The sequence below is a fragment of the Triplophysa rosa genome, linkage group LG19 (assembly GCF_024868665.1).
Source record: "Triplophysa rosa linkage group LG19, Trosa_1v2, whole genome shotgun sequence".
NCBI classification, from domain to species: Eukaryota; Metazoa; Chordata; class Actinopteri; order Cypriniformes; family Nemacheilidae; genus Triplophysa; species Triplophysa rosa.
In genome coordinates, this window is record NC_079908.1 from 6,917,762 (window position 1) to 6,942,424 (window position 24,663).

The 24,663-nt window shown below is 37.5% G+C and overlaps 4 protein-coding genes across 4 annotated transcripts in view; 2 read left to right on the forward strand and 2 right to left on the reverse strand.

Annotated features, from left to right (window-relative positions):
• Positions 1-404, reverse strand: part of wwc1 (WW and C2 domain containing 1) — a 36,845-nt gene extending 36,441 nt beyond the window's left edge. The window contains exon 1 of the mRNA XM_057359967.1: positions 283-404. Coding sequence (XP_057215950.1) covers positions 283-401 — 119 coding nt within the window. The 5' untranslated portion in view covers positions 402-404. The remainder of the gene's footprint in view (positions 1-282) is intronic.
• Positions 405-1,137: 733 nt separating this feature from the next.
• arl10 (ADP-ribosylation factor-like 10) lies at positions 1,138-4,833 on the forward strand. The gene is made up of 5 exons (XM_057359968.1): positions 1,138-1,237; positions 2,188-2,333; positions 3,565-3,733; positions 3,915-4,090; positions 4,199-4,833. The coding sequence occupies exons 1-5, from the start codon at positions 1,150-1,152 to the stop codon at positions 4,352-4,354; spliced, it is 735 nt and encodes a 244-aa protein (XP_057215951.1). The 5' UTR covers positions 1,138-1,149; the 3' UTR covers positions 4,355-4,833.
• A 164-nt stretch (positions 4,834-4,997) lies between these two features.
• nop16 (NOP16 nucleolar protein homolog (yeast)) lies at positions 4,998-7,198 on the reverse strand. The gene is made up of 5 exons (XM_057359970.1): positions 7,030-7,198; positions 6,728-6,836; positions 6,568-6,634; positions 6,137-6,243; positions 4,998-6,049 (listed from the first exon to the last, which is right to left on the reverse strand). Exons 1-5 carry the CDS (start codon positions 7,134-7,136, stop codon positions 5,912-5,914), a joined length of 528 nt encoding a protein of 175 aa, XP_057215953.1. The 5' UTR covers positions 7,137-7,198; the 3' UTR covers positions 4,998-5,911.
• An 804-nt stretch (positions 7,199-8,002) lies between these two features.
• The window catches only part of grk6 (G protein-coupled receptor kinase 6), a 33,829-nt gene continuing 17,168 nt past the window's right edge, over positions 8,003-24,663 (forward strand). Inside the window, exons 1-2 of the mRNA XM_057360374.1 lie at positions 8,003-8,225; positions 15,070-15,165. Of these exons, the coding sequence (XP_057216357.1) occupies positions 8,174-8,225; positions 15,070-15,165 (148 nt within the window). The 5' untranslated portion in view covers positions 8,003-8,173. The remainder of the gene's footprint in view (positions 8,226-15,069; positions 15,166-24,663) is intronic.

The window sequence follows — 24,663 nt, forward strand, 5'->3', positions numbered from 1 at the left end:
TCTTGCGCAGATTTTGTGTTAAAGTCCAAGGGGACTTGGAAGTGGTAAATGAGGCATTGATAAAGGGTTTCAGGATAACACTGATACAATTTTTAGCGCTTAGATGCTTTTACGTTTGCATAAGAAATACCAGGGTGAGTTGTATAATGGCCAAATTGGTCCAGATAAAGAAATTGTAAATAAAAGCACAGCTGTAACGATGAGTAATAGAAATAGTATGCATCTGTATACTGAGTAAGCACCGAGTATGCATTTCTAGACCTCTTAGTACTCATCACATACCTATCCCTTGGGTCAATCCAGCTGGTGGTTAGATTTATATGGTCTATATAATAGACTTTGCCGTCAAAATCTCGGGCCTCTTCCCAACCCTCTGGCAATGGTAACTCCTTCCTTGGCATGACCAACTAGTCTCCATGTAATTTTCTCTGTAAGTCTTCTAAATTGATTGGAAAGCAAACCATGTGTTGCTTTGCGTGAACCAGTCCGAATTCAAACCCAACACATAATCCAAGTGCCATTCATTAACCACTGATTTAATCCATAATTTCCATGTTAGTCCCAAAATTCCTATTCGATTCCTACAGGCAACCTAGAGCATTGTTTTCTCCGGTGAATAGTGTTGAATGAATGGACGAGATGGGTGTGATGCTCTGAATCCTCGTAACTTTCCCAGAGCTGTCGTGTTCATGATCAGAAACTCCTCGTTTCTTGTGCATCATCAAATCAGTCGATCATGTTTTCAAGACGGATCTTGAGCTAAAAGTAAAAAAAAAACTTCTTTCAAAGAAGGTCGGACGTGAGAGTTTTCGTCAAAGAATGAAGTTTGAGATCAATTCTGTAGTCCTCAAAATTAAGTTTGAACACAAAAGAAATCAATATAATTAAATGCCCGGCATCAAGGGTTATATAAAACATTAACGAATGCCCGTCTAGAGTTTTTGTCGTCCCACCATGTTTTAGCGACAACTCTGCTAGCCTGTTAGCCCAAAAGCTCGTTGTATAGGCAACGTAAACAGTTAGTTCCTCCTCCACGCGAGCGCGCTCCGCGTTTTCTCGTTTTGTCGATGTATTCCCATCACGCCCAGAGCATACCGGCAATTTTCTTGGGTTTTCGTTTCTTTCTCGTTTGTTTTCCAGTGTTGTCTTATGCTTTCAGTGGCTGTGTGCGGTTCTCCCACTGTAGTCAAGCTCGGTCGCTATGCTGCGGCTGGAATGGATGGATCACGTCATACAGGTGCTAACCGTAACTCTTCTAGTAGCAGTTACCCCAAATATAAAATGCTCTCGATTTATTGCCAATTTATTCATTTGTATAGTGTTATTTCATTATTTATGTCTGAATTGTTTAAATGTAGGCTATAGTTTTATTTACACATACATACGCACACTGCAACGTCATGATTATTATTTTTGTTATTTTATTTTGATTACTTCAGCGTTTATTAAAATAAAGCTTTAACCATTTAATTTATATGCCTATTGATTGATTGATCGATTTATTTATTCGTTAATTTAACAATTCCAGCACAACAATCCTGTGCAATGACAATGAAGAGCTTTATTGCTTTTACCTTTATAATCTAAAGCTTGCTTTTTTTCTTAGTTGTGTGTATGTTGTTGCACACGAATGTTATTTCACTCTGAATCAAAGACACGTTTAAAAGAATTGATATAAATGACAGAATTGTCACATACGGGACCGTTTGTCAACATGGGGAACTCCGCTACACTCGAATCTGCAATACACAACGCCCTCTAACGGCGAGCTTGATATACTCTAACTTGAACTTTTTTAATAGATTTAACTTGAACTTTTTTAATATTTCTGTTTTCAACATTTATTTGACGATGTCTGTGCATTTGTTTTCGTAATTACGACCCCAAATTGAATAAAACCACATTTATTGTTGGCTATAACAACAATAAAAACACCATAGATTTGCTCTTCTGATTTGAAAACGAACTACCTTATAAAACAGAACCAATGTTGGTTATATTAATAAGAGTAATAATACCATCCTTCATTTGTATTCTGAAGTGTCAGGACAGGACACACTCTCTCGCCCTCCCTTGCTGTCACGGCCCGGGCTGTGGGGAGCTGAGCGCGTGCTGTTCAAAACAAACCGGGGCGTATCACGTGCACTTGCGATCAGCTCGCGCTCATGAAATATAATTTCATTTCAGTCTCGTTCATGGTTGTGCTGCGTCATATCTCTGTAGCGCTCAGCGCTGCGATGGCTGCGGTGGGAACCGCGCTGTTCCTCACCCTCAATCTCTTCTACAAGAGGCGAATGTGGACCGTGGAGTCAGAGTACTACACCATCAGAGAGGTCAGTGTAACATGAAAGTTGTTCCTCTTTAAATAGTACTCCCTATAGGTCGAGCGTGAGTAAAGGGTGGAGATGCATTCCAACAAGGAAGAGGATCTCGTTTCCACTTGCAGGTGCACAGTGCGTTTATATGGGTTTGCTTTATGCTTGCAGAAATCATGTAGTATTATTAAAATAATCTAAATAAGTTACAACTGTTTACTTTTAAAATGTAAAAATAAACTTTTACTTCCTAAATTAAATAGGCTACGTTTTGTTTTAGAACTGTTTACTTTTTAATCGCACATCTGTAATATTTTTACAAAATGAAACTTTATGTAATTTGTATTTGTTTTGTATTAGTGGTTTCTTAAAATGTAAAAAATGCGGGGTTATTTTCAACCCAGCATTGGGTCAAAAGGGACGAACCCAACCGTTGGGTTAAATTAACCCAGCAAATGGTTTTTATTTGACCCTACAATGGGTTAAAATAACCCAACATTAAATATTCAGCTGCATCCACAAAAAATACGATTTCAAAGCAAATCAGTTTCAAATGACTTATTATTTCATCGTCAGTAATGTACAAATATATACAAAGGTATGGTTGTTTTAAATTATATTATTATATACTATTTTATATTATATGAAATATACAATAGTAGCAGTATTGGGGAACAAACGGGTACAGTTAATATAATAAAAGTTCATTTGCAGAAACAGATAATTCCATTTAAAACATTTTTTAAATAATGTATTTTTATTGTGCATTCCACTTACCATAAACCAAACTGCTGTTGGGTTGTTTTAAAAGAAGAGAAAAACATGATAACATAATAAAAAACATGATTTTAGTTATATGTTTTTCTGCAAATGAACTCTTCATATGATCAGTTTGCTTAAGATACGAACATAAAACTTTTTTATTACTAAAATCTAACATTCTGATTAAACAATAATGGCAAGACTCCAACTACTTACCTGGAATTGCATAATGAATTCAGCTATTCTTGGTAAAGCTGCAAATTCCCAGTACACCCCCTACACTCTTAAAATAAAGGTTACTAAAGGTCTCCAGCTGAATCATTATATAAAGAACACATTTCACATTCACAAAAAAGGTTTCTACGATTAAAATGTTGACAAAAATGGTTCTTTTAGAAACCTTGAGAAGTTCTTTGGGGAGCATAATGGTTGGCCTTAATGCGAAGAACCCTTGAGGAGTGTAGACTCATTTTGCTCGTGTGTTTAGGAGCAGGAGGAGCGCAGTGAGAAGCAGGTGCTTGTTCTCGGTTTGGATGGTGCTGGTAAGAGCAGTGTTCTGCAGGGGCTGAGTGGAGCGAGTAGGTGCTGCCGACCCACGCGAGGCTTTAACTTCATTAGCCTACACACACCTGCGTGCCAGCTGGACTTTCTGGAAAGTATGAATCAGTTTCAGCCCCCTCTTCCTCACATGCTCTGTCATTACTCATGGAATACATTTTGCTAAATGCCAATGACTCAATTATTGCCATATCACCCATTTTACAGCCTAAGAAAATATGACTTACATTTGTGTCTAATGCTAGTAATAATACAGATCATTCAATCTTCTCGCATAAGTTGGAGGTGGCGAGGACTTGCGAAAGTACTGGGAGGAGTACCTAAGGAGAACGCACATCTTAGTGTACGTGGTAGACTCCTCTGATAGAGGTCGACTCCCTCAGGCCAAAGACGAGCTCCATCGATTATTGAAAGCAGGCATGGATCTTCCGGTGGTGGTGCTGGGAAACAAGCAGGTGACTTTGATACATCACATGACAGCTGGTAGATCACAGCCTGTTTTTTGTTCTGGTTTGTTTTTTATTGCCAATCCGGACTAAAATACCCTTTACACCCTCATATAGGACAAACCCAACGCTTTCAGCGTCCCGGAGCTTCATGAGGCTCTGTCTCTTAGCGCAGTGGACGATCAGAGGAAGATCTTCCTGCTGGGATCTGATGGACTTAGCAGAACCAGCGGTCTCCAAACGTTACAGGATCTGCTTCTGACATTGGTGTAAAGCCAAGCAACCGTGTAAGGGTTCATTAGGAAGGGGACCTTCATTACCGAGCATTCAAGGTAGCGCTTTTGCCTCATACGAAGAGGCACTGTCATGACATGTAACATCATCGAGGAGTTGAGAAAGTATTTCATATCACAAGCACTGTGCTGCGGGCATTATTGCTGCTAGATAGTGTCCAATAGCTTATTATGATTGTTGTTTACATCATTTTAATCAGTATTATAGAGTATACATATTATGATCACTTACCTCTGTATGTAGAATATGTATTTTATGAAACGAAGTCATTTAGTGTATTACAGTTAGTTGTTCTTGTGTTTGCAGTTGGGTGTACCTGACAAAAGCTGAAATGATAGAAATTGCAAGGAATGTTTAATAATATACAGGGACAAAATCAATCATTTTGTATAAAGATTTGTTATTCAGTGCAAAAAAAGATCTACGTTGTTATAATGTACTTTGTCTAAATTGCAGGTATACGTCATAGCAATATTTGCTGTACTGAATACAACTTATGCTGATAATTATTTCACAAATCATTTTCTTCACATAATATAATTTGTACATTTTTCCTTTTGATTTGTGATATTGTATGATTTTGTGAGATTCTCTCAAATAATTCATTTTACACAAATGTCTTTATAGTTAGTGATTTGGGCTTCAAATATAGGATTGTTTAGAAGTTGTACAAAATATGGCCTCTTCACTGTAAAATGAATATGGCCTGGTTATGAAAGTGGTTTTAATTACCATCAGCAAGAGTAACACAAAATAAGGATTATATTTAGTTCATCTCGTTTCGGTTTTGAGAAAAAAACAGCTTAGTTTAAATTACATTGGCTAAAAAAATGAAAGTCCTCTTCAGTTCTACAAATGAAATAAATGGTAGTTTTATTATGGATGTGAATTGTTTACTGTTCTATCGTGGTTTGACAATTTGCAATGGCGATTTTCTAACAATCAGAACTTTTATACATTTAATGTTCCAGGAAAGCAATTTAAACAGAAAACGTCAACGTGACAGACATTTTACTTAATGTAATGGACATTCTCAGCAAAATGGGTCCAGATTTCTTAGAAATTCTTAACTCGTTCATAACCGTCTCCGCACAATGTTATTCTGCATGTAACATGGGGCATTCATAAAAACCAATCTCTCTGCAATTGTTTCTTGGAACTTTCCATAAACAGGGTCCCTATTCATGGAAAGTGCCTTTAATTTTGCATTATATTACGTTATTGTTGGTTATATTTACATAAGTCTAAATACCTGATGGATTTATAAATTGTGTTTTTAATATGCCTGTGTTTCTCATGACAACACAATATGCAAATTCATATTTATATAGATCAGAAATATTTAGACATTCAAATGAAAAATGTCAAACATTAATATGTTTCTGAATACGCAACAGTAGAAACAAACACTCCAAAGGTTTACTCTCCATTTGTTTACATTTGTCATATGACACCCGCTACAGTACAATAACACTCTGGGTGTCAATTTGAAAAGTAAAAAAATCCAAGTCCTCGCGATGACATCATCTTGAAGCATCATGTAGACTTCTGTGTCTGTAGTGATGCAATAAATGCATCATATTCCTTAGGATAACACCGTTTGTATAATTCCACCTTTCGTTTGATCTGCTTCGGTGTGTCCTGATAGTAATTCTTCTCATCTCTTGCCATTGCCTGAATTGTCACAAAAAAACAATTAGCATCACATGTACAATAATATGTGACTTATGTTGGTAATAAATATGTACAGCTATCTCATACCTTGTAATTCTCGTTGTGTTCCCTCACCATATGCTGGACGTATTCAATCATATCTCTAGAGCACGTTAATTTTTTGCTTCCTCTTTGACTGGCCTCTTCTTCCAATGCTGCAATGAGATCATATGGTGCTTTTTAGTTTTTATAAATGTTATAGACCAGTGCTCCTCAACTGGCGGGTTGCAAGTCTATTCTTATATTGAACAAAAAAAACGTTATGTTTAAAAAATTGTTGGCTATAAAGAGCATGACATTTTTATAAATTAAAGAAGCGTTTACAAATAAAACATACATTTGGATATATTACTGACCACATGCATTAAAAATGTCAATTGTTTGGTTTAATTTTTGGTTCTGTGGGGAGTCATCAATTTATGTGTAATGCAAAAGCTGCGTCCTAAAGCAAAAATTAATGTAGCAAAATTTTAACTTACCTTTAATGACATAGGGTTTCGATGGAACATTTGAGTCCATTGATTGTTGTTCTTCTTCTTCCATGTTCTGCAACATCAATGAAACACAAACAGGCTGTGAACAATAAGGCAGGAGATGTGCAAATACAAATCACGGTACAAAATGAAAGATGAAACTTGCCTTTTTAGTTTTAATGGGAAGTATGCCCTTCTTCCCAACTAACAGTCCCATGTCTGCAAGATTTTGCTTCGTTGTTTTCTGGTCATCCCAAGCTTTTCGGATCTGATCACTTCAACCACGTACGACAATCAGATTAATAAACAACTCCATATTCAAACATTCAATTAAAAGAGATTCAAGGCAAATTACAACAAATGACATGACAGAAAAGCTGTGCTTTAGTAACATCGAGTACGTTAACGTTAGTAACAAAAATTATTCAGAGATAACAGTTAAATGTAGATAAAGTTATGTATACTTACCATTCAATATGCGGGTTATCCTTTTTCTTCAACTTAATCTTAAGCTTCTTTTTATTCACATTGTAATTATATGTGTTGCGATTACGAGATTTCTTGAGTTTGCCCATGACTGTATAATTCACAATAACACAGCACTTTCGCCCCTCTGTACCACGAGGAAATGCGGAAATGTTTTCCACTTCTTCTATGGCTTCAAAAACCAAACACGCTGTCGCCGATTTAATATCGCCACCTGCTGGTACAGACATGTCGAGAAAATCGAGAAAGTTTTACCCATAATTAAATAAAATAGCCTTTTTTATTGTTTTATATAGCTAATTTGTACGGTGGAATATTGCTGCCACTTACATTTATTTTTTCCACTCAATTATGTTGTTAAAACGAGATAATATGTCGTTTTAACGACATAATTGAGAAATAATTATTCACAAAAAAATTCCACGTGTTACCTCTAGAGGAAGCTGTACGCTAAATTATGATACATTTTATCGCTTGGCTATTTTAATTTAGGTACAAAACGGTCTGTATTGTTGCAAAACATCAGTGAACATAATCTATTAAATGTAGCATTGCGTTGTGTATTATTATTATTATTATTTTTTTTTAAATGGCACACTAAAGTCAACATAACAACAAAATACATTTCAAGTAGGCATTGTGACAGCAAAGAAAAACAATCGGAACACATAACATACATAAAACAATCAGAGAAAAAAACGAGCTATTAAACGGTTGCGTTTATTGGTGCCCCGGTGCAGAGATGATAAATCCTACTATGGCGATGGAAGATCAGTTGACGTTTGCGTCGTAATTTTACCGGACGTACACGTCATCTTATAAATATTCATGAATTTAGCTTGAGCCAAAAGAGGACGCTGACTGTAGGTTACCAAGCAACGTCAGCACGAGTGCTTAATATTCATAAGCCAAACCTTCTCCATAGTACATGTCGGTGATCTACGCAGGGCTGGCCGAAGCTTCTGGGCGGAGAATGAGAAGAGCAAAACGGCAGAGCGGAGCAGTCATTCAGGGTTAATAATATTCCGCCGTGGGGGGGAGCGGGGGAGGATACACACATACATACACACACTGCCAACCCGGCGACGAGGTTGGGCCTGCGGTGCCTGCCTGCAACCCAGGAAACATGGAGCTCGAGAATATCGTGGCCAACACTGTTTTGTTAAAGGCGAGAGAAGGTAAGACATGACATTGTCATTTTTGACAGCTTCCCTCTCGATACGCAGCGCTATGTGTCTGGATACAGTGGGTATTCCCCCAAAGGAAGTTAGGCCAAAAGACAAGAACAATGCAGTGTAATAAATGTGATGCTGCTTTATATTTGAATCGCCGCAAATGTGAGAATTGAACGCTGGTCAGGTCGCCTTGCCTTGTTGTGCTCCTAACCTTGAGCAATAGAGATGGAGCTGTCAATCAAAATGAATAAATAAATGCCATCGTTGTCTGTTTATGTGCGTTTAGGTCAAATGCCTGTTTGGATTTTACGGCGTTTTTGAGTTTCTATTTAAAGGAGAAGCGATAAACACTGTAATGCACTGACAGTAAGTGCTGTTGTATTGACAGCCGTCATTACTGTATGTGTGCTCGAGATAAGAGCCTGAATTCACTACCTCGTTGAATTAACACACAGTTATAATAACCATAGTCGCCTTGATGCTGTCAAATAGTGTCTTATGAGTCATAATCTAGTGTGTTGACTACATAATAAGCGGTTTAGGCGTGAATTAATATTACAATGGGCAAAAATGGTGCCTAGGTAGGCTGTTTCAGTTTTGTGACATTGTTTGTGTTTTTGTGGTGCACATGTAAGGGAATAGTTCACCCCAAAATGAAAATTCTGTCATTATTTACTCACCCTCTTGTCATTTTAAACCTGTTTGACTTTGTTTCTTCTGAAGAACACAAAAGAAGATATTTTGAAGAATGTTGGTAATTGAACAACGGGTGAACCATTTACTTCTATTGAATGGACAGTTTGGACACAAAACCAATGCAAGTCAATGGGTCCCGCCGTTGTTTGGTTGGCAACATTCTTCAAAGTATCTTCTTTGGTGTTCTTCAGAAGAAACAAAGTCATACAGTCATCTTGTCATCTTTGTGTATTTTTGATGGGTATTTTAAAATTGCCACAGTTTCATTGTAATAAAGGTGAAGTGTGTCATTTCTAAGTAATGTTTGCAAAAAAGTATTATTATTTTCCTACAGGGTTCTTAAACACGCCCCAACCTAATTTTCATTGGCCGATTAAAACAGGTAGTCCCAGATTAAACGAGTCCAGAAATCCCAAATTTATGCCACTGGTGGTTATTCCAATGTTGCTGGTCAAGGTTTTGATGGCTCCACAAAGCTTTCATATACAAATGAATATAACCGTTGTTCACATGATGACTTTGTGATTTTGAAAGCTGTCCTTTCATCAGCGGTTTCAGTTTAGTCATTTTTTGATTGCTTAATATGCCGTTTCTTCCTTTTTCAAGACGGCATCTTAACAGTCACACAATGAATTTACCCTCATGGCAACCTAAGTGTGTTTGCCGAACACAATAAGAGTTTTTTTTTGTTTTTTATCGTGGCGTTGTAATGCCCAAGAATGGTCCCTTAACTTTTGAAGCTCCGAACTTTTGAAGTTCTCGCAAGAACCAACAAGATTCGATGTTATTAATGTGTTGCAATATTTGAACTAATGTACAGAACATAGCCATCGCTAAATAAGATTGAAATTAGAGATGCATCACGAGTTCAACATTAACAGTCATTAAAGAAAGTTAAGAAATATTAATTTAATCTTCAGAATTGGCATCGGCAGATATCACTCTGAATAATCGGTGGAGAAATGTAGTATTGTTATCTCTATTTAAAATATTAACTTTTTTCTTTCTCACAAATGTATTGTTTCACTTCAGAAGACATTTATTAACCCTTCAGAGTCAAAAGGATTACTTTTATGATGGATCATAATGCGCTTTTTGAAGTCTCAAAAACTCGGGCACCATTTAATGGCATTACAAAGCTAGGCAGAGTCAGTATATCATTTTATATAACTCAGATTGCGATATATTAAATTAAAAGACATGAAGTCATGTACACCTTGCCGTAATGCTTTAACTTGGAACACCTTCATTGTAAACAAACTATTCTCGTCACTGTCCTGTCAGTGAACCTATGAATGTTATAAGACTTACTCGGAAAATCTCACACATAAAATGTGTTTACCTCAATCGATCCATTTAATATTCTCCGTTTTTTATCATTCATTTTGAGAATTTGATCAAACCAGCGGTGTTGTTGGTAGTGCCAGGGGATAAGTTATGCACACAGGAAAACCTTTTCACATCTATGCTGTGACTGCATAAATAATACATTGTAGCGGTTTTAGCTAAAGTTATTATATTGATGAGTAAAGCTCACCAAATATGGTTCTCCACCAGATCTTTCAAGATCATATCCGTGAAATGAGTTATTTAAAACATCAATTTCAGTCAAGGAATTAGTTTAGCTCAAAGGAAAATACGTATAATAATCGTGTTCGAATATACATATTTTACGGTCTCTGATTAGTAATATAAAGCATAACAATACTTGTATGCATTCGTCCAGCAAATGCCTCAATGATATTATATACTTTACATTATCTCATGGCCATAAGTAACGTGACTTTACCAAACAGGATTTAGAGCAAAGCTAGCGTAAATCGAAACACAGTAAAAGGGACCAAGTCTGTGAGCGTGAATACAGAAAACCCATCACAAATGAATATATATGGTTATTTATTAAACTCTACTCTACATGGTAAACAAAACAATGACGATCGCATAAAAAAACAAATAACGTTACATGAAACACAAATGCGCTAGAAAGCGCTGAGAGAGAAAGAGAGCGAGAGAGAGGGGGCATGGCAGCGATTTCTGAACACCAATAAAAATCATCTTTAACAAAGAGGCACAGACTTAACGCAGCTATTCTATAATGTGTGTAGAGATGGAATTGTTCAAAAGGTTTCAGAAGGCAAGTCCTGCCGAAAGTTGCGGGCCTTGTGGTCGGCCGCATGGCCTAGCCACGTGGCAGTAGAAGTCCATTGTTCCTTCTTCTCCTCCAGTGGGGGGCAGAGGGCAGTCTCCGAAGAGACGCCACGAAACAAGTTTTAGCGCAGAAGAGAAGAGAGGAAGAGCAAGAAGAAGAGTCTTTTCAGAGCAGGCTCGATATTTAACTTCATGAGGGGGCATGCCCACCTGAGTTTGAATCGACCAATCAGAGTTGAGCAGGGAAGAGGTTCTTTGGCCACTCAACAGCTAATTTGCATCTTTATGACCTCCTGGCAACTTTACAAAATACCATTCCAAATTATTACATAATGAAAAGAGAATGTTCTATGGTCACACAATGTATATGAACAAGGAGGAATTGTAAAGACAAACATTTATATATCAAATATGCTAAGGTTTGAAGTGCATCAAGACATGATTCATTCGGCGGTACGAATACAAACAAAGCCTTTATTAACTTTCCTATTTAACAATTACAGATTATTTAAAAATGGCAAGAGCGACAACATATAAACTAGATATTTAGATATATTTATAGAAAAGGACAGTTGAATCACACAAGTTCCTATTTGTCAGAGAAGTTTCTCTGGTTAGCCTCATATGTTAAGTTTCACATGAGACAGAGAGACTTCTCCCCGCTGCTTTGAAGCTTAGGGGTCGTAAAATATCCCACAGAGAAACAAAAGGGGGTTGATGGCTCTCTCGGTGAGAGCACCAACTCAAGTCCAGACCCCTGGAGCTAGGTTTTGACTCTGGTCTTTTGAGGTTGATATCAAGAAACCAGGAGAAAGGGGGTTGGAGGGGGTTGATGGCTCTTCTTTCAATGACTCCGACCATTTGGCTTGTGCTAGGGGTAGAGACGAATCCCAATACGGTATTCGGAAAGGCTCAAATAGCGTGTTTTTTACGAATACTTATTTCGAACAAATACTTAAAAAAATATTTGTATTCGGGAACAAGAAAAACTTTATATCAAAAAGCTGCATTTTCTCATGAGACCGCAGTGCATGCCCGCATGAGTGAGTGAGTGACATTCAGGATCGGGGGGGTGGGGGGGTAAAAGATGTGACTGACACAGGCTGCTCCACACAGCAACAGATAAGGCTCGGCTGAGCGAAAAAAGACTTCACTGCGTGCATCACTATTTTTGTTGAATAGATTTTTGTACCTTGGTTCTGGAGGCAGTTTATAACTTTCAGGAAGCGGAGTTTGATCGGGAGATTATTCTGTTACGCTGCATTATTGACGTCTGCAGTCAGGTGCTCTCATGTTCGCTCTGTTTACGTACACTATAACGTAAATTAGAAGTGTAACGCAAAAAACTGGATTTTTACGCCTATTTTGAATTTTACTCAAATACAAATACAAATACTTTCCCCCCTCAACAAATACAGATACAAATACCAGCTGCTTTGCACACCCTTAGCTTGTGCTAAATTCTCTACAACATTCACACACCATTTGCATCCTGGCCACTTCAAACAATGATAACGCTGTGGCTTTTCTTCTGGATCAGTGCCACTATTATCTGTTTCCTGCGAACATTTTATTTAAATTTTTTTATTTTTGAATTGCAAAGTGTGGAATTAGCTCGCAGATAGTTTCTCAACCTTGACTTGATGTAGTAAATTCTTGCGAATGAGAATTCTGTTGTGTTGGTTTTCGATTATGTAACGTAATGGAGTTTCTCAGCAGCACTCATCCAGTATCTTTGTTTTAAAAGTACGCGTTGTGTGAGCTCTTATCAGTGGTCACGAGCTCCGTCCGTACCTGTTTGTAATCGTCGCATCCTTCGCCCCCCCATACCATCCCATTAGTGGAGATTTTACTCCTTAAATCCCTTCATAACCTAGCAACAATGCAAACACTTGGCTTTTCACAAGCGTCCTCTCCATTCCCGATGAACATATCCCGCATACAGCATCCCCTCATGACCTTTCTCTGTTGACAAGCGTGTTGGGTGCAGCACCTGGACCAGTCATTCTACCCGGGGAGCCGGAGCCTCCCTAATGACGTTCGCCCGGATGGGCACAGGCCAGCAGGACATTCTCGTAGCATTGGCTTGATTCTTGTTCTGAAATCAATCCAGGGTGCCTACACTAGGAGAGTGAGAGCACGCTGAAATGCACTAGATATTACCTGGATGATCATATTAGTTTGCTTTTTGGAAGCTTAAATGTTGTCATGTTGGGTTGGTTGGGATGTTCCAAAAAAATGAGACGTGTTTTATATCGTGTGTGTATTCAAATTTGTAACATTTAAAAAATGACATCACGTAAAAGCTTTTTAGGTAAATGTTGTACTTAATTTCATGTTCAGAGGGGTGACTTAACAGAGTAACCATTGAATACAGACACATTCCAGTAAATGTTGGATTAGACTGAACGCATTTTAAAATCTGTGTAGTCTGTCATAGACTGTGAACTCAGACTGGACAAAATATGCATACTGGTTGTGTTCACCCTCACTTCAGATCAAAGAAAAAGTCTGGGGTAAAGTGTTGCGCAATCCCGCGATATGTGTATCAACAAGAAAGTTTGAGCAGTACTTAAAGGGATATTTCAGAGGCAAAACAAAACTTCCCCATGTTTTACTCACCTTCAGGCATCCTGACTGAATATGACTTCTTCTTGAAGAATAATGCAGTCGGAGTTATAATACCACGTAACATTTTTCTTCAAAGCGGAAGAATGGAAGTGAATTGGGGGCAATTTTTTGAAGCTCCAAAAAGTGATTTGATCAATGGATGCACTTTTTGGAGTTTTGTTTTGCCTCTGAAATATCGCTGTAATTGTTTCGCTAAAATTGTTTTTTTTGCATAAAAAGTAGGGCTGCAAAATATATGTCTAAATATTGCAAATAACCTTTATACTTACTATAGGCTTCTATAGTAAACTGGCCCCTGTAAATTAAATCTGTTCACAATTTTATCTTCCTTCAAAATGTTCTACCCTTTTTTCATTTTAATTTTTTTGTCTATTGTTATATATTTGTTTTTTACACTAACATGAGCAACACTTATAATTTTGTTATATAGAGCTATAAAGAGCTCTACAATGACAATAAAGGCTCTATTTTATTCTTGTGCGTATTGCAGTATGCATATCACAATGGTATGCAATAACCTGATTTTAATACTTCAAAAAGTTATGTAAAGTCAAAGTTTAGGCCGATGCAGATAGCAAGAATAGGGGTGCAACGATATGCTCAGCTCAAGATTCGATATGATACACGATACTGTGTTTAAAATTGCGACTGCATCACAATATTGAAAAAAAAGATAAGAAACTGACACGGTTTCCCCAAAACATTAACAAAATGTTACTAAACGTTGTTAAAGAATTGACAACATTCAAGGTTTAATTCAACTATTTTTATGTAAATTAATTAAAACTGAATAGATCTGTCACAGAAAAGTAAAACTGAATTTTAACATAACATGAAAATATATTTCATTCAAAAATACATTGCCATAACTTTATGACATATCTTAATAGCTTTACGATACATATTTTAATGTTTTTGTATGGCGATATGTGATACTTCTATATATTGTTACACCCCTAGCAGAGAATAATACACAGTGATGCTTACTATTACCAGATATATGTACAGTATGTTGGTTATATATCTGTTTTAAATGTGTTTAAATGTAATTGAAGTTGATTTCAAATTAAAGCATTATCATATTGCATATCACATATTGCTGTTGTGCAGTCCTAGTGAAAATGTGGAATGTTTGTGGTTGTGCTCTTTATAAAAATACATGTCACTGGGTTTCATTTTGTTACTGATGCTGACTTTTACATGACTTTAAGTCTGTTTAAAGTACAGTACATGTAGGACAATATGAACTTGTTCATTTAATCTTACGATTTGTCCTCCAAAGCTCACCTGTGTTAGGATGCTAGTCTAATAGCATTTCAGAGCCTGTAATCTTTTTCTGTCTCTAATATGATCTTCTTTGGTTTCTTCACAGGAGGTGGCGGGAACAGGAAAGGCAAGAGCAAGAAATGGAAACAGATGCTTCAGTTCCCTCATATAAGCCTTTGCGAGGAGTTACGTCAAACCCTAGGTACACATCACGCTTGCATCAAATATGTGGTGATATATCAGTGACACGACAAAAAAACTAAAGTTTTGCTCCACTGTGTATTCAATACTGATATATTATTCAAGTTGTACCGTAAGTTTAAGAATGTCCACATTTGGCAAGTATCTGATGGTTCAAATTGTGAGGCTTGAGATAAGATGTGCAGTTACTTTTTAGAGGCCTTTGACTTGTGTTGGAAGTGATACTTGAGTATTATCAAAGGATTATATTATCAAAAGTATTATCAAAAGATTATAAGAGATTTTAAGATCTCAGAGATTTAGGGGCCGTGTCCACTGAGGCGTTTCTGCCGGCGTACGGTGCGTTTTCTAGCAGCAGGCTTTCTTTTCCGCAGGCTTAGCGCCGGCACTCAGTGTTTTTTTCACGCTCGGCGTATCATAGTAACTAACGCGCCTCCGCTTGAAAAAAAGAAATGCCGCATCCAGCACCTGCCGTTTTGAACTGCGTAAAAGCGCCTCGGTGGATCTGGAGTCTTACACTTACATTTGTGAGTGTGGCGACACTGTCCCAGTGATTATACAGTATATACACTACAAGACTTAAAATCTGAACAGATTCTTTTTAAACTAGACATCATACACTTGCAGACTTTTTGAAAGTTTCAGATAGAATCAGACTAATTGATCAAATCTGCAGACTGGCACAGACTTTCTGCAACAAGTCCAGACTGAAAATTCCGTGCATGTTTGTATCTCCTCTTTGCCCCGCCTCTCTGAAACGCGCTGAGTTATTACAAAGCTCATCACTCTGAAAAGCGAGGTGTGCTATGATTTATGATGAGTTGACCAGTGCGTAGTGATTGGTGGAATACTGCAAGCGTGTGATGGAAATGTAACGCCTCTCACCATATTTGGAACATCAGGTTCCAAAGCAATTGTGCTGACAGGTACGCCCACCTTACTTGCGTATACATTTGGGCGGTCTTAGTCAAATCATACCACCCACTGACGTAGATTTGTGGGGGTGTGGTTACACGAGGCGTTTCAGGCAGGTCTGGGTGAGCATTCGCTTTTAGACAAAATGCATCTTTTGTTCCCACACTTTCATTTTTGCAATTTTACGTGTCTAATACATGCATGGGCAACTTTTAACACACCAAAGACACAGAAAAACACGTATTCGTGCCATATGACCCCTTTAAGACTATAGACAGTAACACACACCTACTTTATCTGAGATCATCGTTTGTGCTTTGTATTATAGCAAATAATCAGACTAATAAAACTTTCATGTAAACTGAAGCAAAGAGGGGTTCTCATGTCATGTAAACATAATACTGCGATTAAGTCTTTACTCTGATTATTGGAAATAATCGCATTGTTGGTGTGGTGTCACTGTTTTGGCGGTCGGGAGTTATCAGCAGTCTCTCACCTCGTACATTATTGCAATCGGTGTAGTCGTTACACGGTATATATAGTTTCAGAGTAGTTATCATGAATAAAGATGGCATGAGAATGAAGGTTGGTATGTATCTTTATGTCTCTGTCAGCAACAAAGCAGCACAGGGTGAGAGTGTGGCTGTGCTAACGGAGAGGAAATTGTGGCTGGGGCAAGAAAGAGGAAGTTGACTGTCATTTTTTCGATTTTGTTTGCCTAACCTTCTGAGGACTTAGAAAAGCAGCAAAAAGCATGCGATTTTAAAGGAGTACATTAAACCAAGATCATTTTTTGTGAATGCATCGAGAGGATTAATTTATTACCAGTGTAGATTTCTAGTCATGTGTGTGTGTGTGAGAGAGGGAACTTGCTGGATCAGTTTCCTTTAGAAATCACATAGCTGTTCTTACCAAATCTGTTGTTGCAATGTGCACGCTCATCCGCCCCCAGCCCCTGTACTGTCAGGCGCTTTAGAAAGAATCAAAATCAAGGTCAGAGATGACAACTAACAAATACTGTGTTATGATTGATCAAGTCATGATATTGATCATCTGTCACTTTGGTGTTTGTAATATGAGCGAGTAGAGAAATGTTGTTGCAGAACGGTTGTGAAAGAGTCTTGAGGTGTTACACAATCACTCTTAACTTCCTAACTGATTGTGTGCAATACCAGGCTAATGTGATATTTCCCTCCGTCTCACACAGAACACATTTTTGTTTATTAAATTATTAAAGGGGTCATATGGCGTGAACACGTGTTTTTCTGTGTCTTTGGTGTGTTATAAGTTGCCCATGCATGTATTAGACGCGTAAAATTGCACAAATGAAAGTGTGGGAGCAAAAGATGCATTCTATCTAAAAGCGAATGCTCACCCAGACCTGCCTGAAACGCCTCGTGTAACCACACCCCCACAAATCTACATCAGTTCATGGTATGAGTTGACTAAGACCGCCTAAAGACATGTTTTTATCACCGATCCTCAAGCCTCATAAGGTATTTTTATGATAATAAAGTATATTTATAATGATCATATTTGACGGGTGTTGCTTTTTCAAATGCACGTTATAAGCGACTCAAACTCGCACTGCTTTTAAATAGAGCAGCATTTCTACTGATCCCAGAGCCGTGCTTCACGGACAAGCTACGCATCAATAAAATAAACGATACCTTGCATTATCGCAGCCAGCTCGGTTTCAGCAGGATTTGGTGGTAACCGCGGTTAACCGGGCACATGTCCAGAGGTGGGTAGTAACGCGCTACATTTACTTCATTACATTTACTTGAGTAACATTTTGGAAAATATGTACTTTTTAAGTAAAATTAAAAGTGTGTACTTTTACTCTTACTTGAGTAAATTTCTAATAGAAAATCTGTACTTTTACTTCGTTACATAACTTACATTGCGTGACGTTCCTTCGTTCCTTCATTTTAAAATATGCTTTTTAAAATGCGTTGTTTATTTCAAGGTTGTCGTCTCTTTTTACGGGCATTCTCGAGTGATCGATTCTTTTGAGTCGATTCTTTTGAAAGCATTAATTGAACAATGGGCAAAACCATTTGAATAGGCTAATGAATCAGTTCAAATGATTTGTTCAGTTCGCAGCACGATCTGAATCATCTGAAGCAGGATTACTCACTCCTCGTAGCGCGAAACGTAAGAACACGCAGAACACAAAGAGCGTTGGATGAAGTGGATATTAATCTATATCTATACAATCAAAACTGCAAATGTGTCATATTGTTTGCTAGCAATGATAAATGCCCGCCACATGCGCGCACCCGCGACCTGTTGTCAGACACAGCAACATGCGCGTTACCCGTCAGACACAGAGACGTGGGCTTGCAGAAATATACATTTGAAGAACAGAAGGAAGAAAACTTGTTGATGGGCGTGTGGTTCACTGTTTACAGTATGTTTACAAGTAAGAGCGTTTCACAACACACACGTGACACAACACGAGAAAACATGAGCTTTGTTCAAAAATGTGTATTTCATTTAAGAGAGCACTGCAGATGCTCTAGATCATCTTAGGAAATGCTCTGAGTTTAGTTAATGCTTTAGTTTGACATGGTCTAGTATTCTAAATAAGTTGTGTAAACTACATTGACATCAGGACTAGATGAAATTTACAGAAATGCTTGTCTCTTCTGTGTATGTTTCTTCTTTAGTCTCTGTATGTATATTGCAAAGATATCTGCTTATGATAATTAAAAATATTGATTAAAATGTAATATTAAAATATTGGCGTTAATATTAATTTTATGTAGTAGGCCTATATAATCAGATACAAAGTAACTAAGTAACTAGCTACTTGAGTAGTTTTTTCATTGCATACTTTTTTACTTTTACTCGAGTAATTTTTAAAATAGTGACTTTTACTTTTACTTGAGTAACAATTTCTCTAGTTACTTGTACTTTTACTTGAGTAAAGATTTTGGCTACTCTACCCACCTCTGCACATGTCTACCCATAACACACGTGTCTTGTTCGCTTTCTTCCATCTCACACTTTTCGGCATGCTTTTTGCTTTGAAAAGTCAACAAGCATCTCAACTTTGGTACCCTGTGTGTTCTGGAGCCGGTCTCACACTGGTGTTGTGAGAACTTGCTTTTAACTCATTCTTAAGTGTTGTGAGAATCACACTGGGTCCTTCGCCTTAGGTGTCTGGAATAAGCAACAGCAAACGGAGGCCCGAACAATATAAACATTGAAAGTGCTAAAATGGACATCCGGAGGAACTCGAGACATAAACAACTTTTATGGGTTATTTTAAACCCTCCTCGGGCTTTTCTCTATCATTTAATGTCTTTATGTGATAAATAATACGTCTCTTCATGGTTATGCATCGTGAAGACGTCACATCTCGCCCCAGCATTGCTTCTAGGGAGGCTGAACATCACTGGGTTCGATTTTTCTCCCCTCTGACAGCAGTATTATATAAAGTGTTCCTCACGGACAAGTCCGTGTCTGAATAGTTCAGCTTTGTTTTAAAGTTTGATAATGTGCCTCAAATTGGTTTGGCAAATACTAAGTGTATGATGGCCATTCATAGTCAACCTAATGAACTACATGATTAGTACCATTACTGTATTAACTACCAAGAGTTACCTAAAGATGAAGCGTTAGGTCCAGAGGAAGCTGTTAGAAAGTCATTGTTAGGTTGATGTCCGTAACGAGTGTAAACACTGTGCTATCATAACATTGGTCTGTTTGTTTGAGCATCACTATAAACCCAACATCGCATCCATGGCTTGAATTTGCCATCTGTTTGTCTGACCAGTGGTGTGGAGTAGAGTTGTCATGATACCATAAACATATAACAATACTATACCAGCTGAAGTATCACGATACCACGTGTTATCACGGTACTGTGCTATGTTGTAGTGATTCCAGGGTTTTTGCTGGCTCAAAAGGTGGTGACATCCCTATTTTGTACACACCAGCATGTGTAGGCCTACCGTAACTTTAAAGCCCCAGTGAAATCAATATGAACGTTTTTTCCTATTATTAAAAACAAGTTAGCCTTAAGGACGTCAATAAAGTGATGTGCTCCTAACCGCGGACGAAATTCCCATATTGAAGATATAAGCGTTAAAAAATGACAGTCTGGCATGTGCGCTCAAAACAATCTAGAAATTCCATGACATCACGTTACATTTCAGCGTCTCATCAAAGTTCTTGTCCAATCAAATCCGCTTTAGAATCGGAAGAGTCCCGTCACCTTCATTACCAGAGTTGCTGAAGCGGCGCCTCATATTAGCCACTTGCTCGCACATTTATTATGTCCTACATGGTGAATGACGCATAACGCACTAGATGGGAGATGGGGGATGATCCAGACAGGGTAAACCATTAACATTAAAGTCTTAATTTCGCATTAGTGTCAACTGCTTTTTTCAGTTGAAATTACGTTCACACATCAAATAATGCTATGCGTTCCAAGGCGTTTCACTGGGACTTTAAGTGGATTAACCAAACACTTTACAAATAACATATAAATTCTAAATAACTAGAAAATTACAAATGTTAAGTTAAATTAAAGCTCATTCGCATCCTGCGTTCTCTTGTGGTTCACCGAGGTTTGAATGATTCACTGATCTATAACTAGAAAATTACAAATGTTAAGTTAAATTAAAGCTCATTCTGCGTTCTCTTGTGGTTCACCGAGGTTTGAATGATTCACTGATCTCTTATAGATTCACTAGTGACTGAATAGTTTCAACTGTTTAAATGAATTGGTTCAATTAAGTCATTTGTCTGTGAGTCGTTCTGATCACAATGTGCGAACCTGCTGTGCTGTGTACAGTATAACGCTGATTCAACGAGCCATCTGCACATATTAACACATTACAGGGATGAACGCCAAATTCATTTAATAAACCTTTTTAAGAAATTGGACGTATGTAGGTGTAAAAGAAACAATATTCACCCAAAATGCCGTGAAATACAGATTCTAATATAGCTCTTGTACTGCAACTCTTCAGCGAACCAAAATTTCATAAATACACAGATATAGATGAAAACATCAATTTTTACAACAATTTTGTATACTTTTTTATTTAGTATTGTAAACTGTAGTGTACTGTAATAAATCACAGTCTTACTACAATTAATTAATGTACACTACAGTGCTGTATTTTGTAGTATTGACTTTAGTAATTGGATAAACTGTGGTAAACATTCTAGTGTACTTTAATATTTACTAAGTATACTTCATCATGTTTCACGTGGGAATAAAATAATAATGAAGTGCACAGACAAATAATTTATCCAATATACCATAAAACTGCAATATACCATCAAAATGACGTAGGCGTGTCGTAAATTCTGGTGACAAACGCGGCTGTGAAATATCCCTTTAAGAAACGAAAGTTTTGGTACCGTTGATGTCAGGTTTTATTGTTGGTTGGAAACATGTTAATTAATTGTGATTTTAGATGGTAATATTAGAGATATCTGTTTTCCAACTTTTAAGTAGATATGACTTTAGTCTTGCATGGGAGGTGTTGAAAACATGGCTGCTGAGTGCCACGACTTCCCTAAACGGACTTGAAGAAGTGAAAATTACTTTTTCTTTTATCTGTGTTTTTTTATTGTGCATGATTCATCTCCGCAGCTATTCCCGATAATGATTCAGTCAATTCCCCATCCAATCAATCCGTATTCATTTTCACAACCCAATCAATTTCTAAGAGATACAGTCAAGCCCTCCCTACACTTTCTTACTCTATTTGACTGCTTCCTATTATAAAAACAAAATGGGTTGTGAATGCTGTTTCATGCTGACCTTAACAAGTGAATTCTTCAGAGAACAGAAGCCACAACAAGAGAAAAACACAAGTGAATAATGCAGATAGATCCACAGGTTCAGACTGAGGAACATCTTTACGTGAGGCAATATTTCAAGGCTTGTTCAATCTTGTGTTTGGAATTCATCAGTATTCTCTTCAGAAAGGTCACGGGGGGAAGCCTTGAGAGTTTTTCTCTCAAGGAAGCCCTTGACTTCCGTGATGAAATGCAAGGAACCAAAGAACAGCCTCTGTTGCAAATAACAACAAGCCCAAAAGCAGCTTTATATCCAAACATCTTTAAAAAATGTATTTGCCTTCCTGTATGACAGACGATACAGGAAGGCAACCTGATTTTGCACTTCTGACAAAAACAAACCTTTCGCCGTACAACATGCATCTATGCCAACCACGTGTTCTCAATTGTGATTAGTGTCATGGTTTCCATGTTATGCTCCAGTAAGCTTAAGTCTATATGGCTTCAATGGTTAATGAGGCTTCAGTTCAGGTTTATGACATTGACTGTATATTTTTCTTGCCGTATATTTGACTTTGTTATCAGAGAATTACCCTCACAGGCTCAACAATAACAAATGAAAGTCTAATATCAGACAGTGCTTTTTAAGGATGATTCTGACCTTGTTTGAACCAACACCACCCTGGAGCCTTTTTATTTAAAGGAATCATAGGAGACGTATTGTACAATATTTTAGCACTTTATTTTTTTTATCTGAACTGATAAGTATTCTTGAAAAAACATTTTTAAGTTAGTGTAACCCGTATACAGGCCATTTTTGCTTCTGTACCTTTAAGATATGCAGATTGCACATCGTCAGTATGTATGTACAATAAATATGATCAGGTCACATATTATGAAATCTTTATCAATTTAGGGTAATCATAATGTGAATGTAACTTTTTGATAAGTCTGTCCTATAGACACGCTAGTATTAGTAAACAAATTTATTTAAAAATGTTTACATTTTAAGTAGTATTATCTTTTAGTATTTAGTTTTATTTCACTTTATAGCCTTTACGGCAAAATCATACAGTGTGCATTACAACAGACAGTATGTTAAGCTGTTTTATAATCTTTCTGGTGCAAGAAAGGATGACTCTCCATGTTTCATCAGTCTCTGCCATCCATATCGACCTAACATTTTGACTCCGTAAAACTTGAAAAATATTCAAATCATTCAGCTATTTCAAACCATTGTGATTGGGATTTGTGATATTTCTATTATTTTGATGTACAGCGGGTGGGCATATTTGTACAATATTTGCTTTTAGAGGTCAAGTGTGTATTTTTTGGAGGATCTATTGACAAAAATGCATTATAATATACATAACTATGTCTTCAGAGATTTATATAGACCATAATAAAGCCTTATGTTTTTATTACCTTACAATGAGCTATTTCTATCTACATACAAGGAATTCGCCATGTTGTTTCTACAGTAGCCCTAAACGGACAAACTTCTTTACAGAGCGTGTTTCGTAAATACGTTATCTCCTTCAGCAAAGATGTGAAAAGGTGAAGACATCTTAGTCCTGTGACAGCCAGCGTAGTGCTTTGAAAGGGAGGGGTGGAGTTAGCCGTTGGATGCCGTTCGAAACCTCACCGCCAGATGCCGCTAAATTTAACACACTGGACCTTTAATGCCCCCTCGAGTCTGAATAAACCACCAAAATATGAGGTGTATGGAACAAAAGGCACACCAGCCTGTTACTGCGGGGACATTTCCACACCCATAAATATGACATGGCACAAACGAAACGTGATTGGTTGCTTTACCTGTCAGTTATGTGGCTTCTTGGGCAGTCCTTGGCCATTCATAGCGGCAATTCTTCCCAGACCTTCAATATGAGACTACAAAACACTAAACTTTTAAGGAATTTATTTGGCAAAAAAGGTTTTACAGGTTTTATTCTAATTTACAAAAAAGCCAAATATTGACTGCAGTTTATCCGTTATTAATAGTTCTTCATCCTCCATTTTATAGTGATTCTTCTCAAAGCTGAGCTTCAATTTGCAATGCAACATGCATATTAAACGCTTGATGTCCCTTAAATAAAGTATTTGAATAAAGAGCAAATATGTCAGGTGTGCAAATTTGGACATCATTTTAGGCCCTATTTTTTTGCAGGCCTAATTTAGATCTGTTTCTTTTGGTCTCTCATCTTCTCACTCATTGCCCAGTTTATATCATCGTGAAACCTGCCTGAGACCAGTCTTATGTAGCCAGACATTCACCTAGAACAGTAGTTCTCAAACTGGGGGCCATGGCCCCTCGGGGGGGGGGCCCCGAGATGGATCCAGGGGGCCACAGATTTTGTGGCATTTTATGAAATATAGAAATTGATCATACATTTTATGCAATCAAACATCAGAAAAATAAGACCACCAGACAAAAGAATTGATGTTTCAGCATTGTATAACCGAATATGTTTGTTTAAATAAAAATGTTAAATTTAAGATTATAAGTCTTTATTTGGGGGGCCGCAAAGTGATGCACTCTACACAAAGGGGGCCTTACAACAAAAAGTTTGAGAACCACTGACCTAGAAGACAAAAGGTCTGGTGCATTTTGCAGCTTAAACAGGCCAAGTACCGCCCACCTAGACAGGAAAAGCCATCTCGCAAGTGATCAATTTTTGTGTGTTGGGAGGCGGGGTTATCAAACCAAAACCCTAAAAAGTACAGTATGTAGAAACTACAAAACAGTACATTACAAACCCTGCCTTTCCTTACAGAAATTGTAAGTTCTTCTAATCGGATCAGCCAATCAGAT